This window comes from Giraffa tippelskirchi, chromosome 4 (assembly GCF_054371585.1).
Source record: "Giraffa tippelskirchi isolate mGirTip1 chromosome 4, T2T-mGirTip1v1.2.pri, whole genome shotgun sequence".
In the NCBI taxonomy this organism is placed as follows: domain Eukaryota; kingdom Metazoa; phylum Chordata; class Mammalia; order Artiodactyla; family Giraffidae; genus Giraffa; species Giraffa tippelskirchi.
Window position 1 is genome coordinate 175,838,817 of NC_137278.1, and position 15,567 is coordinate 175,854,383.

Genomic DNA, 15,567 nt, shown 5'->3' on the forward strand with positions numbered 1-15,567 from the left:
CTCCTTGGTTAAATGTGTTCTGAAATATTTTATTATTCTGATGCTATCATATATGAGATTTTTTAAAAAATATGTGTTTTGTTGGTGTATAGAGATACAATTGATTTCTTTTTTCTATTTCAAAGAAGTTTATATTTGAGTCTTAAGCTTTTAAAAATAAAGTTTAGAGACACAGCATATGAATATTACTGTAATACACATGAAGTATTCTATCAGGCCCTTAAAATTAACATAAACTATCTCACAGTCAACAAAATAGGGGCTTGGTGCCAATTTTATTGGATAAGTTGGTACAGCATTTTAATTATCATTTTATGTCTATCTAGGTGTAGCTGAAATTCAAAATTCACATCAAAGTAAAACTATATCATAACTCAAAGCCATACTAAATACACTTGGCCTTTGCAGTAAAATTCTAGTCAGATTTCATTTTGATTCCCTTCTCATTCATGGCCCAGGTGGCCCTGATAGAAACTCAGGACTTAGTGCTGATCATCACACAACATGCTGCTGCTGCTGCTGCTAAGTCGCTTCAGTCGTGTCCGACTCTGTGCGACCCCACAGACAGCAGCCCACCAGGCTCCGCCATCCCTGGGATTCTCCAGGCAAGAATACTGGAGTGGGTTGCCATTTCCTTCTCCAGTGCATGAAAGGGAAAAGTGAAAGTGAAGTCGCTCAGTCGTGTCCGACTCTTAGCGACCCCATGGACTGTAGCCTACCAGGCTCCTCCATCCATGGGATTTTCCAGGCAAGAGGACTGGAGTGGGGTGCCATTGCCTTCTCCGTCACACAACATACCACTGTCTTTTTTTATAACCTCTACAAAATTTTAAAGGGGAGACGTAGCATTAGCCCTGTGGAGCAGATCTTGCTTGATTACCTCAGTAACACTGGCCCAGTATTTGTCCGGAAGAACCCACTATGGGCTAGTGCAAGGGGCACAGCCCTTCACTGATTACAGGCAAGAGACAACTGATTTCTGGATATTTGTTTTGTATCCTGAAACTTTACTGTATTCATTGATAAGTTCTAACAGTTTTTTGGTGAAGCCTTTAAGATTTTCTGTATAAAAGATTATATCACCTGAAAATAAAAAAAATTTTACTTCTTCCTTTCTGGTTTGGGTGCCTTTATTTCTTTTTCTTGGCAGATTGCTCTGACTAGGACTTTCAGGCTATATTGAATAGGCATGGTGAGGATGAGCCCTTTTGTCTTGTTCCTGCTCTTAGAGGAACAGCTTTCAACCTTTCACTGTTGAGTAGGATGTTAAGTGTGGGTTTGTTATATATGACCTTTATTATGTTGTTTTGTTTTGTTTATACCCAAGTTCTTGAGAGTTTTTAATTGTGAAAGAATGTTGCATTTTTCAAATGTTTTGTTTGTACTTTTGAGATAATACAACTTTTAACTTTCACATTTATTGATTTGCATATATTGGAAAACTCTTACATCACTGGAACAAATCCCATTTGATTATGGTGATTGATCTATTTAATATACTGCTGAATTCAGTATGTCAGTATTTTGCTGAGGATTTTTACATCTATATTCATTGGGGATATTGGCCTGTAATTATCTTTTCCTGTAGTGTTCTTATCTGGCTTTGATATGAGGATAATGCTGACTTCATAAAATGGTTTTTGGAGTATTCCCCCCTTTTCAGTTTTTGGGAGAAATTTGAGAAGGATTCTTTATTTAAATGTTTAGTGAAATTCACTAGTAAAGCCTTCTGGTCCTGGACTTTTCTTTTTTATGATATTCTTGATTATTGATTCATTCTCCTTTCTCATATTAGTCTATTGTGATTTTCTTTTTCCTCTTAATTTGGTGTTAGTAAGTTGCATGTTTCTAGGAATTTCTTATAAATTACCCAGTTTTTGGTTTATAAGTGTTCATATTGGTCTCTTATAATCCTTTGTATTTCTGGAATACCAGCTGTAGTGTCTCCTCTTTCTTTTGTCATTTCATTTATTTATGTCTAAGTATTCTAAGATATGTCAATTGACAAGGAATAAATCTTTTTAAAAATTAAAGAAATATGTTATGAATAAATTAATTATTCATGTTCCAAAATTGAAAGCAGGAGTTCTGATTAAAACAATTTTAAAACATGTTTTCTTGGTGTTTCAGGGAGATTCTGGTGGACCATTAGTGTGTAAACATGAAAAAGGTCCCTTTGTCCTCTATGGCATTGTCAGCTGGGGAGCTGGCTGTGCCCAACCAAGGAAGCCAGGTGTATTTACCAGAGTGAGTGTCTTTCTGGACTGGATTCAATCCAAAATCAAAGGTAAATATTTATCATATATTATAAAAAGTTTCTTCTGTTTTTAGAGTGGGTTTGGGAGAGGTGAGAGTGATAAAAACAGCATTATAAAAGAAAAGACAATAACATAGTGTTTTATTTATTTTAGTTTCTAAATATATATTAAAATTCTATAAGAATAACTTCTTCCTTAGGCAATGTTATGGTAAAACTGACCTTTCCTGAGGCTGCTTTAATCCTAGATTTCCATTCTCTTTTGAAAATCTCTGCTCTGGAACAGACTACATTTTGTCCTTAGGCTTTCATCTTTATTTACTTGTAACATGTCTCCCCAGATACAGGTCCTGTTTTACTCCAGATAAAAAATGAAAGCAAAATCTTAACAAGACAACAATTGCCACCACCCACACCCTCAAGGGACAGTGCATCTGGGCCAGGTAGTAGTTGTTCACATTATCCCATTAATAGAGCTAATAAGACTTAAGCAAAAAGCATTGCTTATCTGGATTCACTAATTTTCTTTGGAATACCATAAACTGTTTTCATTCTGGTTGGTAGTTTAAGTTGAAAGACAGGAGAGTTATTTATTGTTACTGTCTAGGCATCTTTTCTAGTTCATAGACACAGCTGTTACAGGTTAAAAAAACGTCTTATGGTTATAAACTGTGCTTGAATTTTGGAAAAGTTCACAGAATTATTCTGATCTCTGAACTGTTTACTCCTACATGAACAAAGGTCCTTATACTTTCAGATATCTCGCTAGACAAAGATTCTGGATATAAGATGACTAAGACCAGCAATGGTATTAGTGTCTCTCTTAGTTCTTCCACAACTGTCAGTGTCTGTTTGCTAATAGGATTTTTATTTTTAGTTAAAAGCTAAAAGCACCTGGTCTTTTGAAAAGAGTCTGATGCTGGGAAAGATTGAAGGCAGGAGGAGAAGGGGATGACAGAGGATGAGATGGTTGGATGGCATCACTGACTCAATGGACATGAGTTTGAGTCAACTCCGGGAGTTGGTGGTGGACAGGGAGGCCTGGCATGCTGCACTCCAAAGAGTCGGACATGACTGAGTGATTGAACTGAACTGAAAAGCACCTGGAGATTTAGAAGTCAGTAAAAGATTTATAAGAAGATAAAAGTTCCATGATACCATCATTCTTGGTTTCCAAATGGTCAGGGTCTTCCCCTTTTCACCCATCTCTGCTTCATCCACTCCCATGTACACTCAAGTCCAGGAGACAACTAGGAAGAGTGGGAGAAAAACTGAAGAGGAGTCCAGAGAGAAGAGCAAGACGTGCTAGAGGGCTAAGTTTCAGTAGAAGAAGGTGGATGAGATCTAGTGTCCAGGTGGAGTGATTGGTCTTGGGCAGGAGCAAAGTGCAGTTCATCCATTGTTGCCAAATGGAAAGCAGAATATTTAGGTACAGGTGCTCTTGTATGGCTACATGAGGGAATGAGAGCTTCTGGGAATTCTCCTCTAATTGCTTATTTCCTCAGCAGGTGAAACTGAGGATTGTAGAAGAGAGTTTAAGAGTTTTGAGAGAAAAAAGGGAAAGTATTAAATAGCTTTTGAATAGCTATCAGGGAAGCCCTATGGACTAGGAAAATGTAGTAGAATTTTTTGGCAGTATAAAAGCCTCTGAGATTAATGATCATAAATTTAGAGGAAGACTAATCAGTTGGTCCGGTTGTTTCCCTCTGGAGACACTGAGGTGTACCTCATAGATGCAGCACAGGTGCAGAGAAGATTCAGTCACAGTGGGTTTTTCCAAGTATACAAGAGTATAAGGGAATTGAGAGTGCGTGTGTGAGGAAGGGATTAAAATGATACACGGTTGGAATTTAAGCTGGAGGAAAGAGTAAAACAAGGATGAATGATAAGTTAAAAAATAAGAGAAGGTGGTGGGATAGATTTACAAGTCTCAAAAGGTATGTTGGTGTAAGCTGAAAAATAGAAGGTTGTGGTTGGAGATGGTGGTTCTTAAAACTGAGTTTATACAAGGCTTGTAATTACTGCTAATGACCAGGTCTGTAGGGGCTGATCACTGGGATGAGTGAATGAGGTCAGGTGAAGGACAGGATTATTGGAGGGAAGTTGAGAACTGAGAAGCTTCAGTTCTGGAGTCATCATCTACATGCTTGTTGAAATCAGCAAGATAAAAGATAAAAATAATGTTGGAGAAAATGACTGCTAAAATCTTCTAGGAATGAAGTGGAGTAACTCAGGGACCAGTTACCTTATGGGTGGTATGTTCTGACAACACAAGAGTCAGGAGTCAAAACTAGAGTCAAAGAGTCATATTTAGATTAAAATTAAATCTGGAATTGGGATTGAGATGGAGAGCAGACTTTAAAATCATAAAACATAATGATTTTGATGATTTGAGTTAACAATTTTAATGAGCGCTGAAAGAAGTAATATGTGTTAAGCCCTGAGAATAGGGATGGTATGACCTATGAAAAGGGTCAATAAGTGTGGGAGTGGTGACAGTGACCATCAAATGTATTCTTTGTTCTGTCTTATTCAGACTGTTAGAAAGTGGGGAGTTCCCTGGTGGTCCAGTGATTAAGACTCTGTGTGGGTTCAATCCTTGGTCAAGGAGTCAAGATGCCACATGCCACGCAGCATGTCCAAACAAAACAAAACAGGCTATTAGAAAATGAATGTTGTTAAAATGTAGAGAAGATATTGCTCATTTGCATGTGTTCAGAAATGATTATGCATACCAAAGAACTTTGAAAGCTTTATATATAAAAAGGGTATTGTTTTGTTTTACTTTGAATATTCTGTGAGAAAAAGTATTAGGACTCTGCCATCTTTAACACCCACCCACCCCCACCGCTTGTTTTTCACACAAGGGAATAAATGAATCTTAGCAATGGTTTTTTGAAATTGTTACCCTATTTATAGGGATTCCCTGGTGGCTCAGATGGTAGTGTCTGTCCTAAATGCAGGAGACCTGGGTTCGATACCCAAGTCAGGAAGATCCCCTGGATAAGGAAATGGCAATCCACTCCAGTACTCTTGCCTAGAAAATTCCATGGATGGAGGAGCCTGGTGGGCTACAGTCCATGGGGTCACAAAGAGTTGAACATGACTGAGCCACTTCACTTTCGCTTTTCACTTTCACCCTATTTATAAAAAAATAGTGACTGCTTGGGAATTCATGACTTTATATGATTCAGTTTCTTTTCCAGGCAGATTTATAGTGGAGGATTCATATAGAGAGGAAAAAAGATTGCAAAGACACGTTGGGACTAGACTCTGAAAGACCTTGCAAGGCACTGTAGCTGGCTTTGAGCAAGCGAGGAAAGAGCTTAATTCTTCTGTTTCATCATTCTCTGACTGAAGGACATGGTGAGGGAAGATTAGAGTGCAAAATCAGTTAGGTTATGATAACATCCAAGTAGACCTAAGAAATACCTGAGTTAGACCATAATAGCCATGTAAATGCAAAAGGAGAAATATTCACAGAAGTAACAGAAAACCAAGGAACTGAATAGAATCCTGAATTCTTGGAACATGTCCTTTCACCTCTGCCACTCTTATCTCTGTTGTTCAGTAAAGTATGTTAACATATGGGTCTCCTCAGTTAGAACGTTATTTCTCTATGGCAGAGCATGTATAATGATGTATGTATTGCTCCAGGTCTGGTCTGCAAAGGACCACACTGGAGAAGAGACTATCCTCTGAGGTGTAGGCCCCAAAGGTTGTACTCGTAAGACAATCTGGACTGAAGGGGTGGCAGACTGGTTGGTCTACAGGTTACAATCCTCACCTCTGGCGCAAGAGGTCCCAGGTTCAGATCCCAGACAAGCCCCCGAGATGATAGCTTACGGTGAATGATGTCAGATTTGTGATCTCCGAAGAAGAAGATTTAACCTCGGGACCAGGGACCAGCCTTGATCACTCAGGAGCTTTTGTAGAGCAAAGTTTTATTAAAGTATTAAAAGGGACAGAGAAAGCCTCTAACATAGACAATCTGAAGGTGCCCGGGGATCCCCACACAAGCTCCCGTCCTAATTACACCTGAGGAATCCCGGGTATTAATAACTGTGGAGGGCCAATCAGGTGACTTCTTTTGGACACTGGGGCAACTTTCTCTGTGTTCACTGAAGCCCCTGGTCCACTTTCCTCCCAATCCACTACTGTAATCGGACTGTCTGGATGAGCCAAACATTATTATGTCAGTCATCCTTTAAGTGGCAACTTTCTCTGTGCTGTTTTCTCACGAGTTTCTAATCGTGCCAAAGTCTCCCTCAGCCCTTCTGGGGAGGGATATATTGAACAAGGTCCAGGTCTCTGTTTTCATGAATGTGGAACCAGTTCTTTTTGATGGAACAAACTGTAAATCCTAAAGTGTGGGCTGATGAAAAAAACTGTGGGTCAAGCACAAAATGCTATTCCTGTCGTTATCAAGCTCAAAGACCCTCACCCATTTCCACATCAAAAGCAGTACCCACTAAAGCCTGAGATTAAGGAAGGGTTAAAACCCATTACTGACAATTTAAAGGAGGAGGGGCTATTAATTCCTTGTAACAGTCCATGCAACACTCCTATTTTGGGTGTGGAAAAATGTTAAATGATAAATGGAGACTAGTTCAAGATTTATGAGTAATAAATGAGGCTGTGGTTCCTTTTACTCATATGCCAAAAACAAATGGATTTTCTTGCTTATAAGTCTGGGTAGACACTTTGACTGGATATGTGGCTCTTACCTATGGGTGTGGCTTCCCATTGGCTGGATAGGGAGATGCACCCTAGGTCTAGCTTTTACTCTTGGCTTCATATTTTCAGAGCTACCAGAGAAGCCTACTAATCTGCCATACCTTAAAACTCATTGGGCAAGATCTGTATTTCACTGGTATGATTATCTGGCTACAATATTCGTTCCCTCTCTGGGAACTACAGATCAGATGTTATGCTACGAGTTGATGCTCTGACTAATTTTCAGCCCTTAGTGCTGAACAAAGACACGTTAGAAAGATGGTTTTACAACACAGATTGTCCTTAGATATTCTAATGGCTGCACAAGGAGAAACTTGTGCCATTATTCATACCCAATGTTGTATATATATACCAGATGTGAGTACTAATGTTACTCACTTTACTAAACACATGAACAAGATAATTCAGGCTGTGGATTCTCCTAAAGCCTCAGTCACCTCACTTTGGGAAACTTTAACTAGCTCCCCATGGTGGAAAACTATCTTAATCGTAATAATTCTAATTGTTCTCTTTTTACTGTTTGCTCCCTGCATATGTACCTGTGTAAGTGGATTTGTTTCTAACCATTTGAAAGCTTTTAAGTTACAAATGGTTGTTCAGGCTCCTACCAGTGCCACAGACTCCTCTAGCTATTACCTGGGGCCCCTGGATTAGAGACCTTCAATATGAGGGTTAGGAGAATATGTTGCTTCAGCAATTTAGGGACCACACCCCTCAACATCAGGAAGTAGTTGTGGAATGAAAACAACACCCCTTTCCCTTGGCAACATAATTCTCCTAAAAGAAAAGAGGGGAATGAGAGTCAATTCCTAGGCAGGTTGATAAGAAGTCCAGGGTTCACTGAGGCAGTGGAGAAAGGGGTCTGGGGTTCTCAAGGAGGAGATAGGGGTCTGGAATTCTCAAAGAGGAGGAAAAGACAAACATCTTTTTTTCCCTCTACATTCCTTAGTCTTAGTCACATAAAACGGTTTTTTTCTTTAAGTCTGAAACTGATGATTACACAACAAACAACTCAGTTTAAACTCTGTACTAAGGATTATATAACAACAGTGTATCCTGCTTGAGAACAGTTTCTCCTTCCTGAAAACCTTCTGACTAATCCTGATATTTTAGAATGTATATTGTGGGACTGGGTCTGGTAGGATCTTTCTATTCTTAAATTCTAATCCTGTTATCCTAAAATGTAAATTGTGGGAGTGGATCTGGTAAAATTTTCACAAACTTGAGACATTCTTTTGATTTATTGTAATACCCAATTAAAAAAGTATATAACTCCCTTGCTAACACTAACGAGGGGGCCACTCTCTGTCCCCCTTCTGATGTCTATGTCAGAAACTTTCTCTATCCCTTTTTATACTTTAATAAAAATCTGCTCTACAAAACTCTTGAGTGATCAAGCCTGGTCCCTGGTCCCAAAGTTAAATCTTCTTCAGAGATCACAAATCCAACATCGTTCACCGTAAGCTATCATATTCATCCATCAAAATGTGAAATCAAACCAATATTGTAAACCAATCATGAACCAATTAAAAATAAATATTTAAAAAATGTGTTCATTTGAATACAGAGTATTTCAATTGTAATTGCTCAAAAAATTGTTATCAAGGGAATAGACATAGGGAAAGAAGGAAGAACCAAGGATGTCACCTGAAGAAAGAGAAGCCAGTGGCAGGGTCAGTGGGACAGAGGGCTTCTAGCATCTGAAGCTCTGCAGGTACCTGTGCAGGTACAACAGTGCCCTTAGACTTAAGAACAAATTGAAAATGACATTCAAAGTGTATTCAACAAATTCTCCTTTCCTGACCTCAATTGCAAACTTCATGAATATAATCATTTGTCCCAGCAAGATAAGTGCTTAGGGAAACCAATGAAGCTTTTAGGAACAGATCTTCAGTTGTATCTCAAAGAAGGAAAGAAATGGAAGCAGGCTGCCATTAGAGAATACAATGCAGTCCACTTGGCATTTTCTAAGAAATCTTTAAAATTCAGTTAAAAGTCATTTTGAATAATTATTATTTAAATCCTGCTCTTACAGTCTCATTTCACAAAACTAGGACACATTAAATGGGATGATCATTTTATCCAAGAACTTATAACTGATGGTAATTAAGTTTTCTTTTTCTTTTTGCAAGCCTAAATTTATGATAGAATCTCACTTTTCTTTGTCTTATTTGAGTTGGCCCCTGGTGTCTGTGTGTTCTAAATCATAGGCTGTTACTCTGAAGTGGAGTTAGAAGAGCCCAGAGGCTTTTTTTCCTCACCAAGATATCCACTGGATTATAGAGGAAAACTAGAATGTTCTTGGGTGCTCCAAGTTTCACCAAGCAGCATGGCAAAATTTACGGTTGAGTATCTGTTACTCCCTGGGTCTCATATGTGTCAAGATTCAGCTCTGATTATTTATGAAGAAAACCCCAGTGAGAAAAGGATGTCAGGTAAGCCTTAGGGGCATTTATACATACCTGTGCTTTTCCTGTGTAAGCAGCTTAAGATCAAAGGGAGAGTTAAACTTAGTAATAATACCTCTGAAATGTTGATTCATGTAATGTAGGCATATTTTTATGCCTTTATTTTTAGACATGTTTAATATTTTCAAGTTTGAATTTACAAAACAGGTTGAGCGGGTGTGTTTGCATGTATGTGTATTTAGGAAAAAAAAAAGGCAAGAGAGCCCATCTTCAAATGTAGCAGAACCATACTGGAATGCCAGAAGTGTGTATATGACCAAGGAGGGATTAAGATAATTAAAAGTCATGTAGGATATAGAGTGTTGAATTTTAAAATACAGCAAAATACATTAAAGGCTTTTAAAATGGTGGAATTGAAAAGTTTGCTAATAACATGCCAACTGTCATTTCATTTCATGTATGAGCAAACCTATTTTGTTTAACAAAACAAACCTGCCACCTCTTATTTATATAGGTATAATACAGAGTTTTTGGCTCTCAGTAAAGGGGAATGCTGCTAGTGGTAAAGAACCCGCCTGCCAATGCAGAAGACGTAAGAGATGTGGGTTCAAACCCTGGGTCAGGAAGATCCCCGGGAGGAGGACATGGCAATCTACTCCAGTATTCTTGCCTGGAGAACCCCATGGACAGAGGAGCCTGGTGGGCTATAGCTCTTGGGGTCGCCAAGAGTCAAACATGACTGAAGTGAGAGCACGCAGAAAGCAGGAGGTGGGAAGGTTCTGGAAATAATTTGGTTGATGAGGACAACTGGAAAGAAAAGTTTATGTATGTTACTGTGAGTGTATATGGTTGACACACACATGTACGTGCTTGATTCAGAAGTATATGGAGGCCAGGAAATTGCTTTGAGGTTGAGGTTGTTTTCTTTGGAAAAATTCTGAGAGATTGAATTATTGACTTAGAAGACACAACCATTTATTTAAAGATTCTTTCTTTAGAAATACTGTCTCATTTAGACTGCAGAGGAAACCATTAACTGGCTGATCCACTGCACATTTTCCCCCTATGATCAGATCACCTCCCCATCCATGCTGATTGAAATGGCTTGAGGTCTCCTTGTAGCTGCAGTGAGATCCAGAATGCACAGCATGACATTTGCCTCCTGCTCCCTTAGCTCATCACACTCCGCTCTCAGGGCCCTTGTCCATCTACCTCTCCCAGCTCTTCAAAGAGCTCTTCTCCATCCAGTCAAGTCTTGACTAGAATGTGCATTCATTTTTTTATTTTACATTTTTAATACAATTTTAAAGGTTACTGTCGATTTACAGTTATTACAAAACAACACATCCTTGAGCCTGTCTTACACCCGAACAGTTGGTACCCCCACCCATCCCTCTATTGCCCCTCCCCCTTCCCCACTGGTAACCACTAGTTTGTTCTCATATCTATGAGTCTGCTTCTTTTTGTTATATTAACTAGTTGTGGAGTTTTTTAAATTCCACATGTAAGTGATATCATACAAGTATTTGTCTTTCTCTGTTTGACTAATTTCACTTAGCATAATGCCCTCCAAGTCTATCCATGTTGCTGCAAATGGCAAAATTTTGTTCTTTTTAAATGACTGAGTAGTATTCCTTTATGTGTGTGTGTATCACAACTTCTTTATCCATTCATCTGTTAACGGATGCTTAGGTGCTTCTATATTTTGGCAAGTGTAAGTAATGTGCTATGTACATTGGGGTACGTGTATCTCTTTGAACTGGTGTTTTTGAGTTTTTTGGATATATACCTCAGGAGTGGAATTGTTGGGTCATATGATAGTTCCATTTTTAGCTTTTTGAGAAACCTGATACTATTTTCCACAGTGGCTGTACCAATTTACATTCCCACCAACAGTGTACAAGAGTTCCCTTTTCTCCACAGAGAACACGCTTTCTTAATGAGGCCTACCTGATTGATGTGAATTGCATCACCTCCCACCTCTGTAATTCTTAGTGGCCCTTCTCTTGGCATTATTGTCTTCTAACCTATGATGTTGTCTCATGTTTTCACGCCTGTGTCTTCCCTACTAACAAGAGCTTCTCGAGGACTGAGACTTGTCTCTTCGTGTCAGGAATCCTGTGTTTAGAACAGTCCTGGATACACGGAAGCCATTTAGTAAATGACTGACTGACTGAAAGGTCACCTCCTCAAACAGACATTCTAAGTCTAAAGGACCATCAACCTTTCCCTCTCATGGTCTTTTTCTATCATATTCTGCTGCTATTTTAGGTATAGCAGTGGTCTCTATTTGAAATCATCTTCATTTACCTGACTAAAATGAAAGTGCCATGAGAGCAGGGATCTGGCTATTTTCTTTCCCTCCTATATTTTCCCAAATTGAAATAATAGAGGCTCAGAACATTTGTTTTGCATGAATGCATACTACTAAATTATTCAGAAAGACTTTTAGCAATAATAAGAGCCTCTTTCACCATGCCTTTAATCTCATATTATCAATTTAATAAGCACTTTTACTTTTTTTAATCGTTAATGGGGATAATTTTTTCCATGTATTAGTTAGCTATCTGCATTTTCAAATTCCTTGTTACTACCATTATTTTTAAATTTGAGTATTGATCTTATTATTCGTTTATAAGGGCTTTATATATGTGTGTGTATACATATAATTATATAAAACAATTTTTCCTTTGTCATAAATTACAAGTACTTATTTATAAAGTTATCATTTGCCTTTAAATTTTGTATATTTGTATGTTGATATAAATATTTTTAAATTTATTGATTTAAATATATTTCTATGTATTTTCATCTTTGATTTATCTCATTGCTTTTATTTTTAAAAATTAATTTCCCAACTAAGGTCAGAAAGTTTTAATTAAAAAAAGCTTAATCCTGCTGAAATATATTTTCTCATATGGTATTAGTGTTGTGTTAATGTTAGTCGCTCAGTCGTGTCTGACTCTTTGAGACCCCATGGACTGTAGCCCACCAGGCTCTTCTGTCCATGCAATTCTCTAGGCAAGAATATTGGAGTGAGTATCCATTCCTTTCTCCAGGTGATCTTCCTGACCCAGGGATCAAACCCAGGTCTCCTGCATTGCAGGCAGATTCTTTACTGCTGAGAGACCAGGGAACCCCTCTCATATGATAAAATGGTCTTACAACTGATTCCTTTTTTTAAAAAATATTATTTCCTCTTTAATTTAAAGCTATCTTTATCATATACCAGGGCTTCTCTCATATCTCAGTTGGTGAAGAATCTGCCTGCAATGCGGGAGACCTGGGTTCAATCCCTGGGTTGGGAAGATCCCCTGGAGAAGGGAAAGGCTACCCACACCAATATTCTGGGCTGGAGAATTCCATGGACTATGCAGTCCATGGGGTCGCAAAGAGTCGGACATGACTGAACGACTTTCACTTCACTTCGCTTTATCATATACCAGGCTCTCATATAGAAATAAATGATTTCTGGAAAAACCAGGCTTCCCTGGTGGCTCAAACAGTAAAGAATCTGCCTACAGTGCAGGAGCCTTGGGTTCGATCCCTGGATGGGGAAGATCCCCTGGAGAAGGGAATGGCAACCCACTCCAGTCTTCTTGCCTAGAAAATTCCATGGACAAAGGAGCTTGATGGGCTGTAGTCCATGGGGTTGCAAAGAGTAGGACACGACTGAGTGACGAACACTTGCCTTTTTCATTGTTACCTGCTGAAAACCATGCTTGACTTTGTTGTAGATTAACTGTGGAAACCCTATAATTTTTCAACCTAGCATTTCTTTGATTTGAAATTGTCAGCTTGAAACCTGTAAAATTGTTCTGTCCTTCAGATGATAGCTAGCAGAACTGTAAGGCTATGATAGAGATATTACCTCTTACTCAAGTTAGATAGCATCCTTGTATGCTGTAAATGCTATGTTTTTCCCTGTGGGAGCCAACAACCGTTCAAGAGCTGCATTCATCTCTATTTGCTACAAATAAATATTGGCTCATTCTTCAAATAGTATTTCAGCATCATTTACTTGAATATATTATGCCAACTAATAATTTTTCTTCTGTAAATAATCTTTTCCCTTCCTTATACCCTACAAATATATGTGGAACACCTACTATGGGTCAAGGATTGACTTTTTTTGGTTGTGGGCATCCAATAGTGAACAAAATGGACAAAAAATCCCTGCCCTTACCACTATATATTCTAGGAGGGAGAGGACACATAATATGGTAAAATATATAATACATTAGACAGAAGGACTAAGGGAAAATGAGGTGGGAAGGGAGAGAAAAAACATATGGGATTGCAGATGCCATAGAATTGGGTGCAGAATAACCAGGAAAAGTATTTCTGAGCAGATGACATTTAAATAATTACTACAGAAAGACACTGAATTATTCTTAATAGTAGGTGAGTTTGATTCTAAGAAACGCATGGGTTCTTTCTATACCTTCTTAATCAGCCCTCTGAATCATTTTAGAATTATGGTTATAATTTTACATTCTCTTTGACTTAGGTTCTCAAAGTAAAGCAATCAAAAGAAGATTAGCTGTAGGGAAAGAATAAATTTTCAGGTAGAAAAAGTTTCCATCTTAGATTTTCACAGTGATGTATTTTTAATAAATAGGTTACTTTCCTAGGAGAGAAATGGCATATCAGCCTCATATTAAAGATAAAATAATTTGCTACCTACTGTCCTTCATGGGAGCAATAGGACATAGCAGACTGTAACAGGTATTGAATTTTGGGACCTAGGTTCTGCTCCTGACTCCCCACCCCCTAGTCCGTGACTTTGGGTGAGTCATTTGAATTCTAGAATGCTGTTCCTCAATTTGCAGAGTGGAGTTTAGTTGCCATGCCTAAACTAGAGAAACTTTTAAAAATGTTCTTGTTTTTTATCAAATTTGATTTTTTTAACCTAGGTAAATTATGTGGAAGAAGGCTTTATCCGACGGTTTTCATGAGCTCTGGACCACTGGTGAGGGTGACATTTCATTCCAGTGTTCAAGGTGCTTTTGGCATCAATTATATTGTCTTTAGAGTCCAAGGTATGTTCTAACTTATAAAGTTAAAACTAGCATTGAAACATGTATATTACCATATGTGAAATAGATAACCAGTGCAAATTTGATGCATGAAGCAGGGGACCCAAAGCCAGTGCTCTGAGACAACCCAGAGGGATGGGATGGGGAGGGAGGTAGGAGGGGGGTTTCAGGACAGGGGAACACATGTACACCTGTGGCTGATTCATGTCAGTGTATGGCAGAAACCGCCACAATATTGTGAAGTAATTAGCCTCCAATTAAAATAAATAAATTAACTTAAATAAAAAACTCAATGTTTTTCTATTTAGGGATATTTCAAAACTTATACACTGTTTTGTAAGAAAAGTTATGTTTCTGTGGGGAATGAGTTTATGTTTGAAGGGCAAATCTTTTTAAATGATCTAATATTGGTCTGATTCAAGAGAAAAACTACTTAGTGAATAACTTGACTGACTTGTACATCATTCAGAATTGTGACTCATGGACATGCTATGATATATTAATTGCAAAGTAATATTAATATTTTTATCATGATTGTGATTTTATACCACAGTTAGCCTTTCCTACAACCATTATCCTTGTGGATTGAAAGATTTGGGTTCTAAATCTTAGCTGGCTGATAAGCTCCAGACAATTTTTTATCTCTATCAGAATTTCCTTTATAGTGATATTATAAAAATAAAAGGTTAGAATGAGTTTTGAGAACAAGCTAAATAAATAGTAGAGACTGATATTATAAATGTAAACTGTATGCAATTCAGAGTTATTACATTTTCAGACATGTAATTAGTGAGTTTTTTGACTCTTGATGAGCATAGGTAACCAAAAGCTAGTTTCTCTCCTTGGCACTGAAAAGCATTGCAGAAATATACCTGGAAAAAAGTTAAGTGAGAAATAAAAAGAAAAGCATGTATATCATATGAAATTTTTTTTCCTAAAGAACTATAGTATAAATATTGCTTTAACAAATATCATATGATATCATTTGTATGTGGAATCTAAAATATGATACAAATGAACTTATAAAACAGAAACAGACTGACAAACATGAAAAAATAAATTTATGGTTACCAAAGGGGAGCAGGGGTGGGGGAGGGAAAAGTTAGGAGTTTGGGATTAGCAGATA

General features: G+C 37.9%; 1 protein-coding gene across 1 annotated transcript in view; it reads left to right on the plus strand.

Annotated features, from left to right (window-relative positions):
* The window catches only part of OVCH1 (ovochymase 1), an 85,258-nt gene that overhangs the window by 31,651 nt on the left and 38,040 nt on the right, over window positions 1-15,567 (plus strand). Inside the window, exons 13-16 of the mRNA XM_081591658.1 lie at window positions 2,131-2,287; window positions 2,599-2,700; window positions 9,205-9,429; window positions 14,319-14,444. Coding sequence (XP_081447784.1) covers window positions 2,131-2,287; window positions 2,599-2,700; window positions 9,205-9,429; window positions 14,319-14,444 — 610 coding nt within the window. The remainder of the gene's footprint in view (window positions 1-2,130; window positions 2,288-2,598; window positions 2,701-9,204; window positions 9,430-14,318; window positions 14,445-15,567) is intronic.